Here is a 27,783-nt window from a genome sequence, read left to right on the forward strand (position 1 = left end):
ATACGAATAGTTTTGTCTGGACTATATTTTTTAGGAAAACAAAATGTGTATTTTCTAAATTAATATATACATTTCTCCTACTTTCCTGTATTTTCTTTCACATACTCTGTTGTGGTTGTTAGTGCATTCAAAAACAGATACACTTACATCCAAATATGTATTTTAGAAAGACCTATAAAATACATAACACTTAGGGAAAATTGTGTACAAAAATAAATGTGAATTATAGAATAGTTTTTAAGAAGAAACAAGGAATAGAAAAATTGGATGGATGGTTAATAAGTTGTTATTAGGGATGTTATTAATAGTCTTTGACTTTACAAAGTTGATAAGAACTTTGTAAACTTTATTGGAATTGTACATTGTAAGTGATCCATCACAGAAGACCAATTTTATTTCAGGGTTCAGGCCCATCTGACCTTATTGTTCTTATCATTGCAGATTCTCTAGAAAACTTCCCATCTTCGCCAAAATAAAGTTTATCATCCATCCATTACAGTGCAACATCTTCTTCAGTACTAAAGTTACTGATTTAAAACAAAATGGCAAAATTTTAGATCTTTTGTCAATCTAGGTAGTATTTGTTACCTGCCCTAGTTTGACAAAACTGCACAAGACCTTTGTCCCATGGTTCGTTTCAATACCAATTTGTTCAATAAGTAATGATGGCTGCATTCACATAGAATACCAAAGCATAAATTATGGTTCGTAGATCAAAACGATTGGCTCCATAGATCACATTAAGCCACAATATTATTACTTTATGCATCATGCATAAAACCAGCCTTAGGGCATCAACTAGTAGGCTATCTGAGCAGAAATAGTTTATTGAATGCAAAGTCTGCATTGCAAAGGCACATGTGATGAAGTCATGTGGATTTTCTCACTGGAACCATATCCAGCTTTAAGGGGAGGGGGTTTGGGTGTGTGGAGAGGAAGAAAATTTCTTGCTTGTGGCCAAGTCATGCTACAGGTTTCACCAAGCACATACGTTTAATTCAGGCCAAGAAAATCGCTGCTTCACATTATTGGAAAAATAGCTGCTCTATGCTGGTGTGCATTACACCCAAATGAAAAAGCGTTATTACCTAGGAAAGATCCTTAGCTGCTTTTTTAGAGTTCTGTATGTTTTCTTTATTTTGAAGCTTATTGTACTAGGAAAAGGCAAAGCAGGCAGCAGAAGCCGTTAGGTCTTATTAATGGGAAACCCACTGAGTTTCAGAGTACTCATCCCCCCTCCCCTCTCCGTGTATAGATATGAAATGCTTCTAGTAATTATTACTTCTGTTCCTCTAAAGGAGTTCTCCCCAGTGACAAGCTAACATTTTTGGCAACTAAGCTAGACTTGATTTTTTCTTCTATCTATTTTTTCTTTTAAAAAAATACCCAACATCCACGAGATGATAGCTAGGAAAGTATAATATTTCAATGCACATTTGCTGGTTTTGCAAATTCCTATTTTTCCTTTACTATGAACACTAGAGCAGGGGTCTCCAACCTTGGCAACTTTAAGACTTGTGGACTTCAACTCCCAGAATTCCTCAGCCAGCAGAGCTGGAGTCTTAAAGTTGCCAAAGTTGGAGACCCCTGCACTAGAGGGGACAGCAGGAAATCATATCTGGCTACTCCAGTATCCAAGAGGCAGTGAATGAGAAACTACAGTACACTCATTCATAGGCTGATGAGCATGAAGGGCACTGAAAGGTTTAAAGGCCCCCAGTTCCAACCAATCCAAGAGGAAATTGTGCCAATAAAAAACTAAGTTCCAGTGGCAGACATGATGGAACTCATAAGTTGGTTATACAAACTCTCCATGAAACATTTTTCCCCCTTCTTGAAGGAAAGAGAAAAGTCTCCCATTAAAAAAAAACAGGCTGCAAATAATCATGTGGCTGCTTAGGAACAAGCAGCTTTCTGCTCTTATTTAAATAATGCCTGGGAAAAAAAAAAGAGAAACACAGTAAAATGATTTATTCTCATGATCTGTATCTGTTTAATGGGTTCTGCCTAGGAAGGGAAGGATGTCAGCAACTGAAAGAGAGAATGAGATGGGAGAGATCTCGCTGCACTCTGGAGCAAACACCAACGATTTACTTTTTTTAAAAAACAAAAAGTTACTTTCTCTGTGAGTGCAACACAAACTGTTCCACTCCACTACAAATGATGGCGTTATACACCCAAGGAATTCATTTGGACCTCTGAAAGCTTGAAGTTTACGTATCTTGACAGAAATGAACAACAAAACTCAATTAACCAAATGACCAAACTGTTACATTCACCGTCGTTTTTCTAGGGAAATGGCTCATTTTGTATATTACAAATGGAATATTTTGCAGCCTGCATGTAACTCTACATTCTTCTTCATCTGGCCAACAATACTCATTTTCTTTTCCCTTTCAAATGGCTTTGAAATCTTATGAAGAAGTCCCTCCTCTTACGTGGAGTCTGCCCAAAAGCTGTAATATTATTTCAAGTCCTAATAAGTGTGAATATGCATAATGGATAAAAGTTCTCACTGTCATCATGGCTATAAGCCCTTTGCACGTTATTTGTGCAATAGGTTTCCCAAGTGCCTCCAGACACAAATGCCAAGAGGAAAGCTATCCCTGCTTCCCAGCAACAGGCAGACGTAGAAACTTCCGTTATCAGACATTGCCTCTGGTCTCTGAAGACATATTCGGAAATACTTCGCTCCCTTGTGAGGCGTTGCTTAACTGGGATTTAGTTTTCATTAAGAACTGTGCCCTCCTGTACATAATTCTCTCTTGCTCTTGCTTTAGCTCAATGTATGAACGTGAAAATGTGTGGAAGATGGAAGTGACAGGAAAGGCCATGAGAAGGATGCCACTCAAGATGCTGCTCAGAGCCACCACCTGGCCTGGGATGCTTCTGGGTACCATATCGCCATAGCCCACTGTTGTCATAGTGATGACTGCCCACCAATAGCAAGCAGGGATACTGGTGAACTCCTGAGAGTCTGCCATCTCGTTTTCAATCACATACAAGAGGGGAGCAAAAAGTGCAATGGCTACACAAAGGAACAGCAGCAACAGTCCAAATTCACGTGTGCACCTTCGAGCCGTGAGTCCCAGAGTCTGCAGACCTAGTGAATGCCTGGCAAGCCGCATGACGTAGAGAATCCTCAAGGCACGAAGTATACGGAGCACTAGGCCTACCTTGTCCAGGTAGATGTTGCCAGAGCTTGGCTTTTTGTTACTACTCACTGAAGCACTGTCTAGTAGTAAAGTGATATAATAGGGCAGGATGGCAATTATATCAATTAATGTCAGAGGGTGCCGCAGAAACATAAATTTGCTTGGTGCCTGGATGAATCTCAAGAGGAACTCCAAGGAAAACCATCCGACGCAAACTGATTCCACAATGAAAATGTTGTAGCACATCTCAGAACACTCGCCCTGGAGTAGGAGGGAAGGTTACACCATATGAGCATCATGTCACTTGGCAAATGTCATAGAAACAGTTCACAAAGAAAGAAAAATTATCCAACTACTGCAAACCAAGCCATACTTAGGTCAGTGGAGTGATAATTATTTCTTACATGGTCAATGGAAAACAACATGATAGCAAATTTGATTGTTGCAAAAAATGAGAGACATATGACCACTCGCCTCCCTTCCCTCCGGTCAGCAGGCAACCTATAATATAGGGCAGGAATTACAAGAAGAGGTGTAAAAGGGTATGAATATTATTTCTTCATGGGCAACTTGTTCTTAAAACAAAGCAGTTGCTAGAATTCTTCTTTCTTACTTTTCTTCAATGAACATTACATACCAACAAAATTGTCTAATTGTCTCTGTAGTAAGAGAAGCCGTTCATGTCATCATGTTTTCCAGAAGGAGTTCATCTTGAATTTAAAACAATTTTTCTTCCAAAAGGCAGTTTAGAATACAACAAAAATTCAAACAAGGAAACCACCCCGCCTTATTTACTTAATGAATCTACAGTGATTTTTCCATTCTAAAATAGCATTAGATGGGGATAGAGAATCTAGTCTTTCCAATAAATGCAGTAATGTTGCCTGACATCTTAGCTACAGGGTGTTTTCTGATATGGAGAATCCTAACAATCAAGGCAGATCTCCCATCTTTCTCTGATTTTATCCAATTCAGGTAGAATTGTTTGGGTGCTTCCCCCATTTATATTTTCCTGGTCCCCCTGGAATGACTGTTTTAATCACTCAGAAAATAATTCCAACCCAAGATCTTACTTTTTTATTAGACCACTTGAGCTACATCCTTTCAAGACAATTTACACACTAGCTTAATAGCCACACGATGTGTAATTAAAATTCTTATATATTTTCTCCCGCATATCCATATTTCCATTTCCAATCCCCCATCTATTGGGAATTACATTGAAAATTCCCCTGGAAACCAGTCACATTTGTATAGTGCAACAGACAAAATAAACAACTGAGTCTAGCAACAAATATCCAGCACCAAAATTAGCAAAATCAATTTCAGAGCACATGCTGAATTGTAACGCCATGCAAAAAAAGTACAATGCATCAGTTATAGAAATCAGACTATATAAGCTCTAAGACTGTATCAATGTGGTCATCCTTCATTTTACTATCCCAGTAATTTTGTGACAGATTAAGCTAGGAGAAAGTGACTACAAAGAATCCAAAATTCTTTGGTTTTTTTTTCCCCAAATTCTTGTTGATGTTACATTGCCTGAACTCCTACAGCAGCATTTATTAATGGATAATACATTAAGCAACCTTGGTATGTTGATGTTTACTAACCCTACTGTTTCCAACATTCTTGTATATAATATTGAGTGTGAAATATGGAAATGCTTTCAGACAAAATGTTAACATCCACAATTGATATTGATGGATAAGAGCAAACTCTTCATTCTGTTTTTAAGGTTTTATTCAATGAGCTGTATCCTTTAAAAAAAAAAAAAGCAGTTCTGAATGAACTCCTCATCAGGATACACGTTGGCTTTGCTTTGGCCTTGCTCATCTATTAAATGCTCCAAAACAGCCCCAGGACTTCAGGTGAAGATTTCTAGCATGCAACTGAATGGTAGTTAAGTACCTCTAATATCAGCACACCTGAGCCAAGGTGAGAGACGTGAAGCAAAAGTGGAAACCAAAACTCAATTCAAAAGAAGTGCATTCCCCAGGGAAATGGAGGAGAAAAGAGGTGAGCTCAACACAGAAATGCATGCTTGCACGTATTGTAAATCTATCCTCATTCATCTAATACAGAGGTCTTCAAACTTGGCAGCTTTAAGACTTGTGGACTTCAACTCCCAGAGAGTTGAAGTCCACAAGTCTTAAAGCTGCCAAGTTTGGGGACCACTGATTTAATTTACATTTAGTCCTTAACTTACAACAATTCATTTAGTGACTATTTGAAGTTACGTCGGCACTGAAAAAAGTGACTTATGACTATTTTTCACACTTAACACTCTTACAGCATCCCCATGGTCATGTGACCAAAATTCAGACACTTGGCAACTGACTTATATTTACAATGGTTGCAGTGTCCCAGGGTCACGTGGTCCCCTTTTGTGACCTTCTGACAAGCAAAATCAATGGGGAAACCAGATTCATTTTACAATCATGTGACTAATTGAACAACTGCAGCGATTCACTTAACAACTTGCAGCAAAGAAGGTCATAAAATTGGGCAAAATTCACCTACCAACTGTCTCGCTTAGCAACAGAAATTTTGGGTTCAGTTGTGGTCATAAGTTGTTGAACTACCTGTAGAGCTATCCATTTTGCTGCTGTGAGTTCTTGTGTCCCTATTATTTGGCAACTTGTCGGGTAAGACTGGGAGAGAAAAATAAGGAACAGTCAGTCCTTGACTTTCAACAGTTCATTTAGTGATCATTCAAAGTTAAAACGGCAGTGAAAAAAGTGACTTATGACCCTTTTTCACCCTTACGACATTTGTAGCATCCCCCATGGTCATGTGATCAGACTTGAGGCGCTTGGCAATTGGTTTACACTTATGACCATTGCTGTGTCCCAAGGTCATGTGATCACCTTTTGTGACCTTGAGGCAAGTAAAATCAATGGCGTCGCCAGATTCACTTAACAACCATGTTATTCACGTAACAACTATAATGATTTGGGGGAAAGAGGCAGCTACAAGGGCTCCTTTCGTTTCATCTCCTCGAGCAGTGGAGACTAATTACGCACACTGGTATTATGCAAGGAATATTACCTCATTTACCAAAACATTTTTTCCATTTAACACTACAGTAAAACTCAAGTTGGACCATAAGAAAGTTGGACCATAAGAAAGGCTGAGCGCCAAAGAATCAAGGCCTTTGAACTCTGGTGCTGGAGAAGACTCCTGCGAGTCCCTTGAACTGCAAGGCGAACAAACAAGTCAGTCCTACAGGAGATCAACCCTGACTGCTCTTTAGAAGGCCAGATCCTGAAGATGAAACTCAAATACTTTGGCCAACTAATGAGAAGGAAGGATTCACTGGAGAAGAGCCTCATGCTGGGAAAGTTTGAGGGGAAAAGAAGAACGGGACGACAGAGAATGAGGTGGCTGGATGGAATCATTGAAGCAGTTGGCATGAGCTTAAATGGTCTCCGGGGGTGACAGAGGACAGGAAGGCCTGGAGGAATATTGTCCATGGGGTCGCGATGGGTCGGACACAACTTCGCAACTAACAACAACAAGTACTTATACAGAAAGTTCTCAAAGCCTTTCTTAATTTGACATCCTCCAGGATGCTTGAATCAGTGGAGAGGAAAAGAGAGTCCTCCACCCCACTTTTTATGGGGTTCAAAAATGTCTATGGGCCCTTCCTATGCTGGTGCTGATTTCTGTGTCCCTATTATGCCTGTATCATGGGGATTGCATGAGAACACGCAAAAGAACGTGACCAAGGTCTGTATCTGCCAGTCACTGGTTTCTCACTGAGCAGTGGCTTCCTGGGAATTTTTCCCCTCTCTCCTTCCTAGAGGCAAAATGCTGTGCCCCTACTCCCTGTTTTCTTCCCCGTTGTGAAGAACTGGAATGGGACAGCTTTTGCCATTCTTTAGTGCACAGCAGCCTGTTGTATCTCTCTCCTCCCTCCTCCTCCCCAAAAACCACAGTGAAGAAAGAAGGTGGCCTCTTCTACATCAGCTGGAAGGACACCTAGAGAACTCTGTAGGAGCATGGACTATACCAGAATAACAGAGTTGGAAGGGGCCTTGGAAGTCATCTAGTCCAACTCCTTGCTCAAGCAGGAGACCCTATACCATTTCTCAAAAGTGGCTGTCCAGTCTCTTCTTAAAATCCTCCAGTGATGGAGCACCCAAAACTTTTGATGACAAGCTTTTCCTCTGGTTGATTGTTCTGTCAGAAAATGTCTCCTTATTTCCAGGTTGAATCTCTTCTTGATCAGTTTCCATCCATTGCTCCTTATCTGCCCTTTAGGTGCTTTGGAAAATAGGTTGTCCCCCTCCTTTCCGTGACAGCCCCTCAAATATTGGAACACTGCTATCATGTTACCCCTGGTCCTTCACTTCAGTTCACTAGACTAGCAATGCCTTGTAACTGTTCTTCATGTTTCAGCCTCCAGTCCCCTAATCATCTTTGTTGCTCTCCTCTGCACTCTTTCTAGGGTTTCTACATTATTTTTATAGTGTGCTGATCAAAACTGGGTGCAATATTCCAGGTGTGGCCTTACAAAGGCTTTATAGAGCAATATTAATACCTCACATGATCCTGATTCTATCCCTCTGTTAATGCAAGCTAGGATTGCATAGGCTTTTTTTTGGCTGCTTGCCAAAAATTAATCAATTAATCAATTGTCCACTAGGATTCCAAGATCCCTCTCACAGTTACTGTGACCAAAGTGGTGGTTTGCACAAAAAGCTGACCAAAAGGGTGAGCAATACTTTTATTCCCCTCAAAAAGAATAATTCCAGATAATTAAATAATTTCAGATAATCTCCACCACCCCCACACACAACTTACTCGTTCCTCTTCTTCTCGTAACCCAGGCATGGTGCTGATAGACAGATTAACTGCTGTGATTGTCACAAAGAGGACGGATAAATAGGCAAACACTTTCCCAGGGATCCCTGACTGAGGCTTCTCCACCATGTCCTGCAACTTTTTCATGCACTGGCTGCCTTTTGCCTCTGCTGCTGTTGCCTCAGAGGGGTTTTCGCAGTCCACAAAATCGTCCTCCGTTTCGTTCATTTCTGCAAATTCCTCCATCTTCTGGAGGTATCGCCTCTTGCAGCACCACTCCAGGCTGTCCTCCTCAATGCCCCAGTAAAGCAGCTCTTCTTGGAAAGAGAGGGCGCACATCTCCCTCAAGAGCCGGAGCTTCCCTGCCCGCAGAAAAGTCAAGATGGTCCTAAATGCTCCTGGGTTGCGATCAAAGAAGAACTCATTGCAAGTCACATCGTAATCGTCGCAAATGTTGAGGATGTCGTCAAAATTGTTGCAGAATTTCAGCTGTCCCAAGCGAGTCATGGGGAACTCATCAAGGGTGGTCCAGGGGAGCAAGTATTTAAAGCCACCCACGTTGATGATGATATGGTGTTTCCTTTCTTCTGGGCGGACACTTTCATAGAGGTCCTTGCCAGGGTGAAGACACTTGGCTCTTTGGTAGAAGACCCCTTTCAGGGTTTCTCTTTCGGCAAAGAAAGGGTGGTTGAAGGAGGCATCTGAAGCACAGCTGAGGGCACTGTAGTCATAGTCTGAATTTTCTCCTGGGAGAAGAGTCATCTTGATCACCAGCTTACTTCACATCACTTTAGGGCTCCAATTACAAATTTCTAAAATGGAGGAGGAAAACAAGGTATCAGTTCATGTGTGTACCTCTGTTCTGACCTACGCTCCCTTAACAAGCAGGAGGCAGGAATTGGTCCAGGCAAAACCTCTTTTATTTTACACGACTATGAATTATGTTCATTCACAGTCAGCAAGGTTTGTCCAAACAGTTTTTCAAAGGAATATTTCCCAGTACACCTTATCTCGTTTTGTAAGCTGCCACGTAACTTGTTTCCAACCGCAGCACAAACTTGGGACAGAGTCTCTCAGAGTCACGGAACAAATGAATTGTTTCCTGCAAAAGCCCACTCCCTGTTTGCTCCTCTTTTATTTCCTGTGGGAGGGGCCAATCACCTCCAAGGTGTGGCTTTACTCCCGAGTCGACCCTACTTTCTGAGTTGTTCTTGTCTTCTGGCAGCTCTGCGCATGCACACACTGGGAATGGGCTCCAGCTGTTCCTCTGCCTCGCTGCTGTCTAACTCCCTCTCTGACTCCAACACAGAGCCCTCGTCCGAGCTTTCCCCAGCCCCCAGGACGGGCCAAAGTTCCGCTCTAACCTCCTCACTGTCCAACTCTGCTACCAGCTCCACTGGCTACCAGCAGGCCACAACAACCTCATACAATTTTTGGTATTGGGGAAGGGGGGGGATGATTTGCATGGGATTTGCGCGACAACACAAGAAATAAAAATTAAACTATGGAAACAGCTAACAATTAGGGAATTTCTACATCTTCCTTCTGCTTATTATTATTGCTTACCAAAATTTCACAAGCCTTATGTAAATATCATGAAGATTCATGAGATCCCACCTATTTTTACTGTTTTATTTGGAGTTCCTGAATACTTTGGGGAAATATATGGGAACTTTGGCATTGCCATTGCAATCTGGTAGATCTCTGATGTACAGATAGTATGAAATGTAAATAATTTATAGGGGTAAAAGAAGTCCTCACAGACTTTACTCTGCTACTTGTTGGTGGGGGAGAGCTCATCTCACTTTCAAGGCCATTGAGCCAGCGCTGTCTGAAGACATTTCTTTGGTCATGTGGCCAGCAGGATATTGTGGAGTGTTGCTAGCTTACCATTTATTTATTTATTTATTTATTTAAATTTTTATACCGCCCTTCTCCCGAAGGACTCAGGGCGGTTTACAGCCAGATAAAATAAACAGTACTATTACAAAATAAATACTATTAAAATACCACTAAAAAACTTATTCAATTTGGCCGCAATTAAAATTTAGCAAATAATAAAACCCATTAAAAACCCATTAAAAACCCATTTTAAAACCCCTTAAAAACCCACAAATTTAAAAACTAATCCAGTCCTGCGCAGATGAATAAATGTGTTTTAAGCTCGCGACGGAAGGTTCGGAGGTCCGGAAGTTGACGAAGTCCTGGGGGGAGTTCGTTCCAGAGGGTGGGAGCCCCCACAGAGAAGGCCCTTCCCCTGGGTGTCGCCAGACGACACTGTCTCGCTGACGGCACCCTGAGGAGTCCCTCTCTGTGAGAGCGCACGGGTCGGTGAGAGGTATCCGGTAGCAGTAGGCGGTCCCGTAAGTAACCCGGCCCTATGCCATGGAGCGCTTTGAAGATGTTCACCAAAACCTTGAAGCGCACCCGGAAGGCCACAGGCAGCCAGTGCAGTCTGCGCAGGATAGGTGTCACACGGGAGCCACGAGGGGCCCCCTCTATCACCCGCGCAGCTGCATTCTGGACTAACTGAAGCCTCCGGATGCCCTTCAAGGGGAGCCCCATGTAGAGAGCATTGCAGTAATCCAGGCGAGACGTCACGAGGGCGTGAGTGACCGTGCACAGGGCATCCCGGTCTAGAAAGGCGCAACTGGCGCACCAGGCGAACCTGGTAAAAGCTCTCCTGGAGACGGCCGTCAAGTGATCTTCAAAAGACAGCCGCTCATCCAGGAGGACGCCCAAGTTGCGACCTGCTCCATCGGGGCCAATGACTCGCCCCGACAGTCAGCGAAGACTCAGCTGACTGTACCGAGATGCCGCATCCACAGCCACTCTGTCTTGGAGGGATTGAGCCTGAGCCTGTTTCTCCCCATCCAGACCCGTCGGCTTCCAAGCACCGGGACAACACTTCGATAGCTTCGCTGGGGTGGCCCGTGTGAAAAGTACAGCTGGGTGTCATCAGCGTACAGCTGGTACCTCACACGAAGCCACTGATGATCTCACCCAGCGGCTTCATATAGATGTTGAACAGAAGGCGAGAGGATCGACCCTGCGGCACCCCACAAGTGAGGTGTCTCGGGCCGACCTCTGCCCCCTGTCAACACCGTCTGCGACCGATCGGAGAGATAGGAGGAGAACCACCGATAAACGGTGCCTCCACTCCCAATCCCTCCAACCGGCGCAGCAGGATACCATGGTCGATGGTATCAAAAGCCGCTGAGAGGTCTAATAGGACCAGGGCAGAGGAGCATCCTCATCCCTGGCCCTCCAGAGATCATCCACCAACGCGACCAAAGCCGTCTCAGTGCTGTAACCGGCCGGAAGCCAGACTGGAGCAGGTCTAGATAGACAGTTTCATCCAGGTGCAAGGGAAACTGATATGCCACCATACTCTCTACAACCTTCGCCACGAAGGAAGGTTGGAGACCGGACGATAATTACCTAAAACAGCGGGTCAGGAAGGCTTCTTGAGGAGGGGTCTCACCACCGCCTCTTTCAAGGCGGTCGGAAGACTCCTCCACCAAGGAAGCGCTCGTAATAGCCTGGAGCCAGCCTCGTGTCACCTCCTGAGTGGCCAGTACCAGCCAGGAGGCAGGTCCAATAAACATGTGGTGGCATTCAACCTCCCCAGCAACCTGTCCATGTCCTCGGGGCGACAGGGTCAAACTCATCCCATAAAATGTCCCCAAGACCACCCTCAGCCGTCTCACCCGTCACTGCAATCTTGGTCTAGGCCCTCCCGGCTGAACGATTTTATCGTATAGATAACCGTTAAACTCCTCAGCACGTCCCTGCAGCGGGTCATCCGCTCCCCTGATGTAAGAGGGAGCGAGTCACCCAAACAGGGCGGCTGGGCGGTTATCTGCCGATGCAATGAGGGAGGAGGCGAGCTACGCCGCTTCCTCATTGCCACTAGGTAAGCCCTAGTATAGGACTTCACTAGTGTCCGATCAGCCTCCGAACGGCTAGACCTCCAAGAACTCTCTAGGCGTCTTCTCCGCGCTCATCCTCTCAACTCCTCGGAGAACCAAGGAGCCGGTTGGGACCTGCGCCGGGTCAGAGGCCGCAAAGGCACGACATGGTCTAAGGCCCCCGCCGCGGCCCGTTCCCAGGCCGCAACAAGTTCCTCAGCCGAGCCGTGAGCCAGACCGTCAGGAAATGGCCCAAGCTCCGTCCGGAACCCCTCCGGGTCCATCAGGCGCCTGGGACGGAACCAACGTATCGGCTCCGTCTCCCTGCGGTGGTGAATGGCGGTCAGAAAGTCCATTGAAGTGGTACCTATTTATCTACTCACATTTGCATGCTTGTGAACTGCTAGATTAGCCGGAGCTGGGGTGACGATGGGAGCTCACCCTTTCATGTGGCACTCGGGTCTCAAACCTAGGCTTTTTAGCTGACAAGCCCAATGTCTTAAACACTGATCCACTGTGCCACTCCAATATAGGAGTCTGAAGATCAAATTATATAAAATATTTGATATGGGATGTTGTGGCCTGCCAGTGGCCAGTGGACCTGGCAGCAGATTTGAACAGTGAGGAGGTTTGGGAGGAACATGGGCCAGTCCTGGAGTCTGGGGAAGGCTCTGATGAGGGCTCTGGGTCAGAGGCCATATGCCAGTTATCAGTTGCCTTCGGAGTCAGACATCAGTGAGGCAGACGAACAGCTGGAGCCTGTTCCCAGTGTGCGTAAGCGCAGAGTTGGTAGATGAGGGGAACAGCTAAAGAACCAGGGTCGACTTGGGAGTAAGGCCACAGATGGATCATGAATGGCCCATCCCAGAGGGAATAAAAGAGGAGCGAAAAGGAAAGTGGAGTTTGCAGGAGACAATTAGTTCGCTTAATTGGTTCGTGACTCTCAGAGATTTCTTGCCAAGTTTTGAAGATATCGGCCTCCAAGCCAGATAAGGTCTGTGACTATAAATTCTCCCTTGAAAGACTTTGCTGGATGTGAATGAGAGGAATTCATAGGAACTTATTAAAAAGGGGTTTTTGTCAGGCCAAGGAGTTTGCTTCATGGTCTTGGGAAGCCTGTCAGAACATGGAAATAGATCTGGCGGGGGGGGGGGAGGAGGGGAAGAATGCTGGAAAAGTAGCAAATATATGCTGGAATCAAATCTACATTCTTGGTGGAACATCTCTTATAAGAAGATGTAATCTGGGGCTGTACCAGGCAGATGCCAGGCTAGGAGAGTAGCTAATAGCATCTAGAAGAGGTATGTCACTAATAAATCTTGTTTCTAGATTTAGAGCTCATAATTGATGTTATAATAAATGAAGTCACTAATCCAGGCTCATTAATAATATATGATTATATTGCCCATTAATTCTTGCTAGGTTCACTGTCTGGGGGAGAAGTCTCTTTGTAGAACCCTTTCCCTCAATCACACAATTTCTTATGGTGAAATTTACTGTGTAGTACTGTACAATAGTTAAGGTATGGTGCTGTTTTCCACTCTACAATTTTCTGGGTGTGAAAACTAATTCTATGGGGGGAAATCTAGGACAGAGTGCTATTGGTCCTAAAACAATAAATTTTTCAGTCCTGGAAGCCATTTTTTACTTTGCATCCTCAGGGCTGCCACATTTAGTGCTGTGGGAAACTGGGAGGGGGGGATTGTATGGAGTGGAGAGATATCTAGCCATAATAACATTATTTTCTTGGAAAGTCAAGGACATCCTGCCCTGTACCTGGAGTGGGGTGACTGGGAGGCATCTCCAGTTGGGACGGTGCATTGATTGGACCATGTGGTGGACATGTGGATGCTTCCAGGTTTTCCCCACCCAGGGACTTGGACTTTCTTCTTGGTGGGGAAAACCTGGAAGCTTTCAGATTTGGGTTTTCCCAGATGTGCCAATATGACATCTCTAATAAAATGGAACTTTGAGGAACTTCTGGCCTCGGACTCTTCTTTCATTTGGGGTGTTACTTGGAACCCTGACAAAATTGATCATGGTGGTGCACTAAGGTTATTCAAATTCTGTGAACAGTATACATCCTCCTTTTTAAGTAAAACTACATACAGTAAATTGACTTTTAAATAAGATTTTGCAAATCTTATTACGATACATCGTTTGTTTTGCCTGTCATGAGGAGGGAGAGGAATACTGATTGACCCTTAGAAATCTCATTTAGTGATTCTGCCGACATTTTACTAAGCGTTGCTTCCATAATTTAAGACACATCTCTGCAAAAGCACTAATTCCTAAGGTAACCAAAGATTATTAAAAAGATAAATTGTGTGATTATTAACATTTCCTGTAGCTCTTCTGTGCAAATACAGAAATACAGACTTACGAACATTAATTGGGAAAAGTAAAACATGGGACCTGTTCTATGAAGGATGCTTATTAATTTTTCAGATTTGCAGATTAGCCTTGGCCCTATCATTTCTTCAGGCTGGTGGCTAGGTGAAACAGCAATTTTTCCTGGTGATCCATCTTGCTGGCATTTTCTCCTGAAAGAAACATATGATTCTTATCTCCACTAGTTTCTAAATGAGCATTTTAAAGTATTTCCTCCTTGATCTGTACTTTCATGAGAGTGTTTCTTGGATCTGAGCTACTTTTTCTCCCTGTATTCTATTGGGCTGCTTTCCATGCAACAAAATTATGTTGTTTGAAGTATGTTTATAAGGCAGAGTCACCTATAACAGATAACAGGACCAAGCTGGCCTTGGCTGATCCTTCATGTTAAGCAGGGTCAGTCCAACTTAGAACTGCAAGTTAATCTTGGAAGTTGAAAAAACATGATGGAAGAAGACAATGGCAAAACTATTTCAGGACAATTTTTATGGAGATTCTCAGTCATCCAAATCATGGTTGTCCCAAAGGTGCTTTTTCAAAAGGGAACCGGACTTTGTTTTTCCGTGAAGACATTTCACTTTGCTTGCAAGAAGTTTCTTTGATCTGAACTTCTTCAGAACTGAAAGCTTCTTGGATAAGAAGCAAAACGTCTTCAAGGAAAAAAACAAAGTCCAGCTGGCCTTTTGAAAAAGCACATATGGGACATATTTCAGAACAACTGTTGAACTGGGCATGGCTAATCTAGTGAAGAGAAGGACCAGGGGAGACATGATAGCCATGTTCCAATATTTGAGGGGCTGCCACGGAGAGGAGGGGGTCAAGCTATTTTCCAAAGCATCTGAAGGCCAGACAAGGAATAATGGATGGAAACTGAACAAGGAGAGATTCAATCTGGAAATAAGGAGAAATTTTCTGACAGTGAGACCAATCAACCAAAGGAACAGCTTGCCTTAAGAAGTTGAGGGAACTTCATCACTGAAAGCTTTCAAGAAGAGACTGGACTGCCATCTGTCAGAAATGGTGTAGGGTCTTCTTGGGCAAGGGGTTGGACTAGATGATCTACAAAGTCCCTTCCAATTCTGTTAATCTGAATAATAAAACTGCATGGATGCAGAGCTCTAAGGCTGTACAAAGCTTTAAAAGATTGATTCTAGTCAACAAAGATGTGTTGGTATATGGGAATCATCTGGATAGATAAGGAGAGCTGCAGACTGGACAACCAGCATGTAAAAGATATCCCATCAGGGGTGAAATCCAGCAGGTTCTGACAGGTTCTGGAGAACCGGTAGCGGAAATTTTGAGCAGTTTGGAGAACCAGTAGTGGAAATTTTGAGCAGTTCAGAGAACTGGTAGTGGAAATTTTGAGTAGTTCAGACAACCGGCAAATACCACCTCTGGCTGGCCCCAGAGTATGGTGGGAATGGAGATTTTGCAATATCCTTCCCCCAGAAGTGGGGAGGGAATGGGGATTTTGCAATATCCTTCCCCTGGAGCAAGGTGGGAATGGAGATTTTGCAGTATCTTTCCCCTGCCACACCTACAGAACCGGTATCCCATTGAAGCATTGAAGTAGAAATGGCATAGAATCCTTTCAGAAGGGACCCTCCCCAGATTTTTGGAGAGTAAAAGGAAAGGGGAAGTAAAATACTTTCAGTCTTGCAGGATTCTGTTAATGTAGCATTAGAATAAAGTGCATCATTCTGATTGTGTTTCTTGTCTGGACTACCTTGCAGGGCTAACACAACTCACAAATCACTTCACCAAAGGAGATTTATGAATCAAAACGAGGACTCTCTTGGAAGTGATAAATGAAATTTGGGAAGTCAGAAATGTTTTGGATATTATTGCTCCTTTGGACATTCTTAATGGAGAATGTTGGGGAAGGAGATGATGGGTTCTGTGATATCTACCCATCTGTTCAAAGCCACTGCTCATTAGAGCTCTTTGGGGTAGCAAAAAAGGTATTGGTTAGAAACTAGGATACTGTGATTTCTAGTTCTGCCTTAGGCTTGAAGCCAGCACGGCAGTGGCAAGTTGTTCCCCAAAAATGTTTCCAAAAAACTAGGAGTCACCCCTAGAATTACTGGGACTGACTTGATGAACAGGAGTTGGAAGGGATCTTTGAGGTCTTCCAATCCAACCCTCTGCATAAGCAAGAGACCCTATACCTTTCCAGACAAGTGGCTGTCCAGTCTCTTCTTAAAAGCCTCCAGTGATGGAGCACCCACAACTTCTGATGGCAAGCTGTTCCATTGGTTGATTGTTCTGTTAGGAAATTTCTCCTTAGTTTTAGATTGCTTCTCTCCTTGATCAGTTTCCATCCATTTTTTCTTGTCTTGTCTTCCGGTGCTTTGGATAATAGGTTGACCTCCATTTCTTTCAGGAACCCCCTCAAATATTGCAACACTGCTATGTCACCCTTAGAACGTCTTTTCACTGGACCAGAAAAACCCAATTCTTGCAAATTTCTTTGTATGTTTCAGCCTCTAGCCCCCAATCATCTTTATTGCTCCTTTCTGCACTCTTTCCACAGTCTCTACATTGTTTTTATAATACAGTGACCAAACCTGGATGCAGTATTCTAAGTGTGGTCGTACTACGGCTTTATAAAGCGGTACTAATACTTCATGTGATGTTGATTCTGTTAATGCAGACTAGGACTGCATTGGCTTTTTTGATTGCTGCTGCACACTGCTGGCTCATATTTAATATTTTTAACATATTTATAATATTTTTAACAACAAAGCTAACCTTACTTTGGGTTTTAATTTTATCAACTCCTATTTTTTTTAATGAGAACAACAATTAAATTTTGCTTTCTGGATGCTTATACAAAGTTATATTTCCCTGCCCAATTTTTGCTTAATTTTGCTTTCTAGGTGTTATATTTCCCTGCCTATCTTCTCAACATGTGGGAGCTCAGTTCAATTTCAATTCTGGGTTGATTTAAGACTCTTAATAATTAAGTGAATGGATATTCTTGAAATAAGCAATGTTCCATATGTTTCGTGTTCTAAAAATAACAATTGGGTGGCAAGGCTACCAATGATGCATTCTCTTTGGTTTGTCTATAGCAATGCAGCTCACTGGGCAATTCTGTTTCTGATATCCTCTTAATTTTATATACTGCCAGCAAGTCCACAATCGAATGTAATCAATTCTGCCAGTGAGGAGTCAATGCAAAGTTTGCCTTGGAGTTTGAAGAAACAAGATAGATAAAGAATTGATGCTTCTGAACCTTGATGTTAGAGACAGCTCTAACAATGGATAATGAAAGAAATCAATCCAGAATTTTCACTTGAAGCAGAATCACAATCAGAATTCTGCTGGAAGGGACCTTGGAGGTCTTCTAATCTAGCCCCCTGTTCAAGCAGGAGATCCTATACCATTTCAGACAAGCAACTGTCCAATTATAAATGCTTCATTGTTGGAAGGGGTTTTTCCCATTGCCTTGAAAGAGGCGGTGGTGAGACCCCTCCTCAAGAAGCCTTCCCTGGATCCAGCTATTTTGGGAAATTGTCGTCCAGTCTCCAACCTTCGCTTTGGGGCGAAGTGTAGGGAGTAGAGAGTGTGGTTGCATGGCAGCTTCCCTGGTACCTGGATGAAGCTGTCTATCTAGACCCGTTCCAGTCCGGCTTCCGGCCCGGACATAGTACGGAGACAGCTTTGGTCGCGTTGGTGGTTGACCTCTGGAGGGCCAGGGATAGGGGTTGTTCCTCTGCCCTGGTCCTATTAGATCTCTCAGCGGCTTTTGATACCATCGGCCATGGTATCTTGCTGCACCGGTTGGAGAGTTTGGGAGTGGGAGGCACCGTTTATTGGTGGTTCTCCTCCTATCTCTCTGACCGGTCGCAGACGGTGTTGACAGGGGGGCAGAGATCGACTGCGACGCGCCTTACTTGTGGGGTGCCTCAGGGGTCGATTCTCTCGCCTCTCCTGTTCAACATCTATATGAAGCCGCTGGGCGAGGTCATCAGTGGCTTTGGGGTGAGTTACCATCTGTTCGCTGATGACACGCAGCTGTACTTTTCCACCCCGGGCCACCCCAACGAAGCTGTCGAAGTGCTGTCCCGGTGCTTGGAAGCCGTACGGGTCTGGATGGGGAGAAACAGACTCAAGCTCAATCCCTCCAAGACGGAGTGGCTATGGATGCCGGCACCCCGGTACAGTCAGCTACAATTGCAGCTGACTGTTGGGGGCGAGTCATTGGTCCCAATGGAAAGGGTGCGCAACTTGGGTGTCCTCCTGGATGGACGGCTGTCGTTTGAAGATCATCTGGCGGCCGTCTCCAGGAGGGCCTTTTACCAAATACGCTTGGTCCGCCAGTTGTGCCCCTTCCTTGACCGGGATGCCTTATGCACGGTCACTCACGCTCTTGTCACCTCTCGTTTGGATTATTGCAATGCTCTCTATATAGGGCTACCCTTGAAGTGCACCCGGAGGCTTCAGTTAGTTCAGAATGCAGCTGCGCGGGTAATAGAGGGAGCCACAGTTGCTCCCATGTAACACCACTCCTGCGCAGTCTGCACTGGCTTCCTGTGGTCTTTCGGGTGCGCTTTAAGGTCTTGGTTATCACCTTTAAAGCGCTCCATGGCTTAGGGCCCGGGTACTTACGGGACCGCCTGCTGTTACCTTATGCCTCCCACCGACCCGTATGCTCACACAGAGAGGGTCTTCTCAGGGTGCCGTCCACCAAGCAATGTCGGCTGGCAGCCCCGAGGGGAAGGGCCTTCTCTGTCGGAGCTCCTACTCTCTGGAATGAACTTCCCCCTGGTTTGCGCCAATTGCCTGACCTTCGGACCTTTCGCCGTGAGCTGAAAACGCATTTATTTATTCAAGCGGGACTGGCTTAAAAGTTTACTAAATTTTAATCGGGGTTATTTATGAATTTTAAGGGTTTTAAATTGATTGTTTTAAATTTCGGCCATTTATGAAACATGCTTGTTTTAAGTTTTTGTTTTAATTTGTATATTGTATTGTTTTATAATTTGGCTGTACACCGCCCTGAGTCCTTCGGGAGAAGGGCGGTATAAAAATCTAATAAAATAAATAAATAAATAAAATAAAATCTCTCTTTAAAAACCTCCAATGATGGAGTACCCACAACTTCTGAAGGCAAGCTGTTCCACTGGTTAATTGTCCTCACTTTAAGAAGTTTCTCCTCAATTCCAGGTTGCTTCTCTCCTTTATTACTTTCTATCCATTTTTTCTTGCACACATAACCAAAGTCCAATTATCCTATTTTGAACTCCTTAAACTTTGAAGCTGTTGCATTGTTTTTTTCTCATTTCTGCCAACTTTCTTGTTAAAGGTTGATGGGGATATATTTTAAAATGGTATTGTAATAAAACCCTTGAAAGTTTTCAAAACAAACTTGGCAGCTTTAAAGCCTTTGGCTGGGTCTACCATTTTTGCTGCTTTTATCCTCATCTGCCAAAAATGAAGCAGCTTCAGACATGCTGAAGTTTTCCCATTACAGCCTATGGATAGATCTTTTTTTTAAAAAAAAATTGAATCTCGAAGGCAAGTAAACTAAATCAGGGGGATACTGAATCCCAGATCACAAACTTGAATAGAGCCATGCTCTTGAAGCACAAGCTCCCAACGGGAATCAGATCACAATTGATTCATCCAGGCCTAACCTGCTCAATTTGAGGAAATATTTACTATGAAGATAAAAGACCCTGATAGACAGCTTATAGATTTCTTAAATAAGTACATTACAATAGTAATGTCAAAAACAGCAAAGAGGGTTTTTTTTTAAAGACCAGAAGCCATATATGAACTTTTTGCTGAAAATGACTTATGGATTTGGGATTTAGAAGGATTAAGGAGGGAGACAAAAAAAGATGGCAATTACTCAATAAAAAGAAGGGCAGAATTCAAAACTCTATAGGTTTTTTTCCTGTTTTCATTTTCTTTTTTTCTTATAACTTATTTTCATTTTCATTTTTTATACTTTGATTGTACTTTAAAATTTTAGTAAAACGTTAAAAAAGAAACAAGAAACAGTATTATTCTCAGTCTTTTCCATGTTTGTCAACATCATTTGGAAATGGGGCAGAATAACCAAGCAATTGACCCAACAGGATTCTTCGTGTTATCAATATAAGAGAATATATTATGTATGAATATATATTCCCCATTTATTTGTTAAATGTATTTGCCTCCTATCTTACTGTGGGGCTATTCTAGGCAGCTTACAACATGCCTATATATCATGTACAGCATAAAGGCACTATTTGCCACGCATCTCCTGTTACTTGTCAGTTTTTAGGTACACTTGACATTCAACTTAGATTAGTTTGTGGAAGAGATCCAAAAAAGTAAAGTCTGGAAAACCTGTAACATGCAGAGTTGCTTCCAGTTCAGCTATGACCTTTCTCTTCTCTCAAAAACCAGCAAGGATCTGTTCCAGTGCCATTTAAACTTAATGAATCAAGAACTCCTGGTGTGAGGTAGGTCAGCAAGAACAACGACATATATTTATAGCTAATTAATATTTGAAGATAGTACCGCATTGTCTCTTGACCTTACTATACTCTAACCTTTCTCTTGATTTGGTCTTTGGGACCCTCTTCAGCTTTGTCCAACTTCTTGTGGACAAGTTTGTTAGCATCCTTCTTACAAAGCAGCATCTTAAACTGGTTATTGGTCCTGGTGGACTGGCCAAGGTGGAAGAGAGGTAGAGGGGTATTTTACAATGGAGAGAGCAAGAGACGGGGTGATATGAGAGACATATTTCTATTATGGCAGGAAGTAAATGAATGCTGTGGGAACAGATATTGGGCCAGAGTTTTAGAGTCTGCTAGAACTGAGGAGGGGGGAGGATGCACGTGTTCCTCCCCTTCCCCCCCCATCTTCTCTGTCGATAGTTCACAGCCTGCTTTGCTCCATGGTCCACAGACCAACTCTTGAGGGAGTATTTTTCTCTTTGGATCATGCTGCCAAGTTTTAATAGCAAAATTTGGAAAACGCTCACTATTGTATCTGGTACTTGGATGCAGTAACTCTTTTGAGGAAGAATATTTTATTTATTTTCCTGCCCCCACTCAGGATTAGAAAAGGCTCTACTCTGTTGAGCAAATTGCTTTGCTGATTTTCCAGACATGTCTTTTTGACAACAATATGGCATTGTTTTACCACCAAAATGTTCCAGATGTTCTTCCTACTTCCAGAACTAGCCTACCACTCTGATGGATCCCAACCAGAACAAATCCAAACCTAATTCAGTTTTTCCAAAGACAGCCAGGATTGGCTAGATAGGAAGAGGAAATGGCAAATCCATAATGCTGCCAAGAAAATTCTATGAATATGATCATTAGGAGTTTAGCTCAAAGTCCCCATTTTGATATTATTACTTCTCCACTTGATTCTATTTGTGGCTCTCCTATCCACTGCATCTTTTCTAGGAAGCAGTACATCTGGTTTTTTAAAAAAATTGTCTTTTAGATATATTACAATATGATGTGAACAACATGGCTTGATCTACATAGTGCACATAGCCGACTTTATTCCTTCAAGAAAAAGATGCAGAACCCAGGAACTATTGGATAGCTGTTTTACTGCTTCTTATTCATTTTTAATTTCTCAAGGTACTCAAGGTACACTTCACTTTGAAAATAAAGTAAGGGGCAAAACTGGAGACAAAAATCAGCCTTCTACCACCTTCCTTCTGATGATTTAACTCCAATCTTGTGCAGGAACAAGGTGATGATATAGATCAGGGGTGTCAAACTAGAGTCGTCACGTGACATATTGGGACTTTCCCCTCCTTCGCTAAACCGGGCGGGGCGGGGCCAGCACGAGGCATCTGTCTCGCAGGCCGCAAGTTTGACACCCCTGATATAGATCAACCAATCTTCTGGAACATGGACATTTGGGGATGGAGAAATGCTAGCCAGTCAATACAAAAGTTTCTGAAACACTAACCAAAAATAAGGGAAATTGGCAGACCATAGCCAGGTGTGGTTTCCTGGAGTCCCTATCCTAGATTAGCTTGATTAATACTAAACCATATTTACTAAGCCATTACTCCCTTAATCTGATGAATAACAGAACTGTGAAATGGTCAATTTCTTTCATGCCGGTTGGCAGTACTCATCCATATTTAGCCAGAAGGACATGTGTTTATGTGTGAAAAAGGATGGCTGGAGTTTCCCTTGACACCATCTGGAGGAAGAGTTGCCAGGATCTCTCTCCACATATTATCATTCCTGGCTTGTGTTTTCATGAGGGAATGGACAAAAGTTCTCCAGGACAGGGTCTCCAACCTTAGTCCCTTTAAGACTTGTGGACTTCAACTCCCAGAGTCCCTCAGCCAGCAAAGCTGGCTGAGGAACTCTGGGAGTTGAAGTCCACAGGTCTTAAAGGGACCAAAGTTGGAGACCCCTGCTCCAGGACATTGATATTCTGACCTCTCTCCTCTACGATTCTCGATCAAATTACATAGGAAGAACTGGCCATCTGTGGCAAACAAACCCCCGCCAACGTTTAGCTTCCAATCTTTGCCACCTTGTTCAAGGGAAGGTTTCTCTGGATTCCCCATGAATCCTATCTGACAAAAGGAGCTTTTCTGGAATGTAACACTTAGATAAGGAAAGATCATTGCAGGCTTCAAGAAAAAAGGGATAACTTCTAGGTCAGCTTGCAGATATTAAATGCTGAGACTGGACAGAGCTTTGTGAAAAGAGATAGACAATTTCTGTGCTATCCTGCTGAGAAATAAATAAGTAAAAATGTGCTTCACATTCTGCAGCCTCTGTCCAGCAGCTAGCAGAAGATGTTTATAGAGCAGTATGATGATATATATAGATCGATCAGGTTCACAAACTATATTTAAGACTTAATGGCTGTATTTACTGTGCCTGATAAATTTGATTACTTTCTTGGGGAATTATTGTGTTGGGAAATCACAGGCCCTTTGCTTGCTGGGAGACCATGTATTATTCAAGTCCAGGAACTATGTCTGTTCAGTAATTCATTTAAACATCTTTTGCAAACCCAGCTGTAATGTATGGGAACTTTCTCTTAATCTGGGACCCTCTACCTGGGCTGGATCTTTAGCCTTGATATCCAGGAGACTAGAACTACAGTCCAGCCCAAGTGGAGGATGCCAACTTAAGGAAAGTTCATGTTCAATAACTATTTGTGACTTTGGGGGAAAAGTACCACTGAATGGTGCTAACGTTCCATTCCATGCTGTAACAGCTTTCTGTCGTTATGTACACGAAAGAACAGGTGACATACAGAGACCCTATTAAAACCATAAAGTTGAAAAATATATAGGATAAAATCCAAATATATGTCAAATTAAGTTAAATCGCACCTAAGAGGATTACTTATTTTTCAGTAAGTACGCATAGAATTGAACAATATATCTCCTAAGCAACGGAACTCATTCTGAGTAATAAAAAAAAAAAGGGGGGGGAAGCCCCACCCTCACTATATTCACAAAATCAAATTTAGGAAGCTGTGTGATTAGTTCTCTCTCTCTGCCAGAAGCAGGAAGACCTTGTCAAGCTAATTGGAATAGAGATTTTTGTCCTTTCTCAAAGAAAGGAACCAGAAGCAGCAACTTCACTGTTAAAATGCCACTTTGGGTTGTTTCTCTCCACCCGCCCCCCCCACCCGCAAATTTTCTCTGCAGCAATTCTGATTTCTGCAATGCATCTCTGATGTAATCAGTGATCCTGTGAAAAGAACTTGCTACCATTTTGGGGTTGCAGGCAACTGCAGAGCAGTTTCTTGGATGAAAATGATAATGTGCTATAAAATGCTATAAACCATGAAAGTCTGAGAGACTTCTGAGGGCTGGGAAAGCTTAACTGCCATTTATTATTCCCCCCTATAGTAAAATGTGGCCATGTCCAAACGTAATGAATGTCCTTTCCAAAAAAGACATTACCGTGAGAAATTAAAAGTACATTGTCATTTTTATGGAAGACATAGCTGCTGACAGCTGGAAGTTGTGATGCCCTTGTACAACTTCCACAGGCCAGAATCTCTGGATATCGGTTGTGATCAGAAGAGTGGAAGGCACTGAGTGGCTAATGGAAACAAGTGCTAGATTAATCATTATCGCTGATCCAGTATTTCTGTCCCCACACCCACATCTACTTTATAGCAATATAGCGAATCGAAGCTCAACATTTCAAAAGATTTATCTCCTCTGCATAAACAAAGATAGCATTTCTTTGACTAGCTTTCTCCAATGACTATCTCTGTAGGGATAGTGAGAAGTCAAATCCAACACCTAGAGAAGGGATTGTGTCATAGAAAGCCTTAAAAACCAGCTAGAGAGATATTGTATACCTGTCATTCAACATACTTACCAAATTCTGATTTGCTAGCTTTAAAACCCATATAAGGTTAAACTTTAGCTCTGTACTGATAAAAGTCTGTTATGGAAGCCGTAGCAAAAATGACAGCAGTGGCACATTGAATTTTCACCAACATAAGACATGAATTTTGGATAATGATCTAAGTTGCAGCTATTAAGTTGTCCAATTTTTATCCCAAGGACTCTGGGGAAAGCAATCCAGAAATTCAATACTTAGTTTTAGCTTAGTCTTCTATTTAAAACAGAAAACATTAATTAACCTCAGGCCCTAAGTACTGAAAAATTAACTTGTTCTTCTAGAGCAGAATTGTGCAAATAAAACAAATCTATTCACAATTAATTCTACCTACAGAGTTTCCCCTGCTGAGAGAAATAGAGATAAAGAAGCAATCCATAATATTCTAAGTAAACAGGTTTTCAGATGCATTACAGCCATGGGGAAAAGAGAAAAATGCTGCAAAGGACAAGCAATTGAAATGCATTCCTAATGAAATCAGTAAGCAGAAAGAAACTCATTTAGAATAAATGAAAGTAATAATAAATGCATTTTCTTCTTAGAACTGCTAATCAGGGGTTATTATGGAGAAAAAGTAACTTATCCCTATCCCACAGTTCAAACTGAGAGAACAGGCGTATAAGGGGGGGGGGGGAAACTGGGAGAGGCACTGACAACTGTCCAGAACAAACCACAACCTGAAAATGCAATAAATTCCACTGCTATTTAAACATATTTTAGCAAAACAAATATTTTTTACCTGCTCTGATTTATTGGGAGAGCCAAGATCACACAAAAGTGAACTTTCTATATACAGAATACAAGACAATGTAAAATACTACTCCATGCAACCAAACCCTCTGAGTTAGCCCAAACAACCATGTTCTAATTATGGGGTTCTTCTGCATTAGGACAACTGCCATGTCTCAGGTGGCAGTGAAAACGAGAAGGGGGGGCGGGTTTCCTGCAAAATGAAAGCTACAGTTCCAGACACCTCACTAGGAAGTGGGAATTAACAGTAGTCTGGAGTCAACAGACCCAGGTTTATTCCCCCCCCCCCCAATAAAGCATGGAAAGGATGAAGAAGGAGAAAGGTATTTAAAAAATGAAATTGCAGCAAAGAGGGACTGGGAAGAGAAGAACTGGACGTTACGGAAATAACAGGAATAAATGCACTGACATATGCACCCATTCGACTCAGAGATTTTTTCAGCTTCTAGGCTCAAATTAAGTAGAAATGGTGCACTGAGCAAAGAAACCCATTACTGCAATAAGCCCGCGCTATCCGTGAATCCGAATTAGATCAAGACCCTTTTTCCTTTCGGCTCCCGGTTCCAAAAACAGATGAAAAAGTCGACAATGCCGACACTGAAAACTTGGCGTTGGCAAAAAAGCAAGTCGCGAAAGAGTGCAAGGTTTGGGGGTGGGTGCGGAGGGGGGGGGAGAGAAAGAAGAAAGAAGGGCAGCCCCAGGCGCATCAAAATCCTTCAATCTTTCCCCTTCTCCAGAACCAGACAAGGAAGCTGTTATTACGGCATATCTGCATTCAATCGCCGGAAGGCGCTCCGTTTCATTCTTTTCTGGAACAGACGAAACTGCAAACGGGGGCGTCTCGTTTCGGGGCGCTGCAGAAAGTTTCGCCAGCAACTTGCCCGGCGAAGTTTCGGCGGAACAGGTAGCAAAGGATCGGCTCTGTCTGGAAGGGAAGAGGAGCGGAGGAAGAAGAAGAAAAAGAGAGGCACAAGGCAGACCGCGAAATACTTACTTGCCGCCGTAGCAGCAGCAGTAGCAGCAGCAGCTTCGGGTCTCCGGACTTGGGAGCAGCAGGTGAAAGAAAAGAGCCGGGCAGCCGGCGAGGGATCGCGCGCGAACCCGGCAGAAGAAGCACCGCGGCCGAGAGCGCAGAAGTGGGTAGCGGCGACGCGGGGCTCCGCCCGCGGGACCTGCCTTGCCTGCTGTCCTGGGCGCGGAGAGCGCGCGCTCATGGTAACGGAGGCTCAGGCAGCCGGGGAAGCCCGGAGCTGGCTCCGGGGCCTGGCCTCGGCTCTCACGCCCCACAGGCGGAGCGGCCGTCGAAGAAAGGAAGACGCGCCCCGCACACGCAACGGCCGCGGGCAGTACCCTCCCCGCTCACACGTGCCGCGGCGCCAGCGGAGCTCACCCTGCTTGCAACAGGCTCTCCGACGCGCCGCCTCTTTAACAAGTACTCCCGACAGCCAGGCGTCCCTCCCCTGCCGCCACGCCGAGGCCGCGTACACTTTTCTGGATTGCAGGGCTTGGAAGTCAAGGAACCCAGCGCGGGGCTTGTTAGCCCTCCAGCCGTTTCCCAACGGGAGCCAGGCGGGGATGTAACAAGTGGCCGTGCAACGGACGTGAACATAATCGCGGCAGCAAGAGGCTTAAAAGCAACTCTCGCGGGAAAGGGGCTTGCAACTTCCTCGGTTTGAGTATTTCTTTTCGCCCACTTTTGCCATGTTTTTCACCCCGCGGGCTCTGCGCTACCTTGCAGCGATGCTTACGCGAAGGCGCGCATCCATCCATACCGCGGTGGGATGACGTGCCTTTTGCCACTGGTTGTGTGTTTCAAGTATACATTTGATTTTCCGATAGGGAATTTGTCAGTTCCGTGAAATAGAAGATAACAATAGCAATAGACTTAGATACCGCTTCACGGTGCTTTTACCGCCCCTCTCTAAGCGGTTTACAGAGTCAGCATATTGCCCCCAACAATCTGGGTCCTCATTTTACCGACCAAGGAAGGAGGGGTGAGTCAACCTTGAGCAATGCAGTAAACACGGATTTTGCCAAAGACGATGGACGATCTGCACGTGGGGAACGACTGTGGTAGCAGATGTGTGGCCTTTTCACATACACCAGGAGCCAATGTGGAAAAATTTAGGCAGTGGCGTGGGTGAACGATGCTCAAAGTCATCAATGCCCTTTCTGAGAATGCAGGCTTACCCCACAAACACCTCTGCTTTCCCCACATCAATGGAAGGGAGGCGTGCAGAATTCCCACAACATCCCAGTTAGGATTTTATTAGTGGTGAAAATGCAAAAGAGAATATGAAAGGCGATGATTCATGATTCAATCAGCTTGTTATCTTTGTTAGGCACACATAGCAAGTCATCATTTTTTTTTTTGTGTAGTAGGTCATCCTTCTGTAGTGGCTCATCCTG

General features: G+C 43.6%; 1 protein-coding gene across 2 annotated transcripts; it reads right to left on the reverse strand.

Annotated features, from left to right (window-relative positions):
• Window positions 1-1,576: 1,576 nt before the first annotated feature.
• Window positions 1,577-26,654, reverse strand: KCNG1 (potassium voltage-gated channel modifier subfamily G member 1). 2 transcript variants are annotated; one of them, XM_058176753.1, is made up of 3 exons: window positions 26,369-26,654; window positions 7,965-8,776; window positions 1,577-3,416 (listed from the first exon to the last, which is right to left on the reverse strand). In XM_058176753.1, the coding sequence occupies exons 2-3, from the start codon at window positions 8,724-8,726 to the stop codon at window positions 2,646-2,648; spliced, it is 1,533 nt and encodes a 510-aa protein (XP_058032736.1). In that variant the 5' UTR covers window positions 8,727-8,776; window positions 26,369-26,654; the 3' UTR covers window positions 1,577-2,645. The 2 variants fall into 2 exon arrangements, with proteins under 2 accessions (XP_058032736.1, XP_058032737.1); XM_058176754.1 differs by lacking the exon at window positions 26,369-26,654 and adding an exon at window positions 14,291-14,517.
• Window positions 26,655-27,783: the final 1,129 nt, after the last annotated feature.

This window comes from Ahaetulla prasina, chromosome 3 (genome assembly GCF_028640845.1).
Source record: "Ahaetulla prasina isolate Xishuangbanna chromosome 3, ASM2864084v1, whole genome shotgun sequence".
NCBI lineage: Eukaryota > Metazoa > Chordata > Lepidosauria > Squamata > Colubridae > Ahaetulla > Ahaetulla prasina.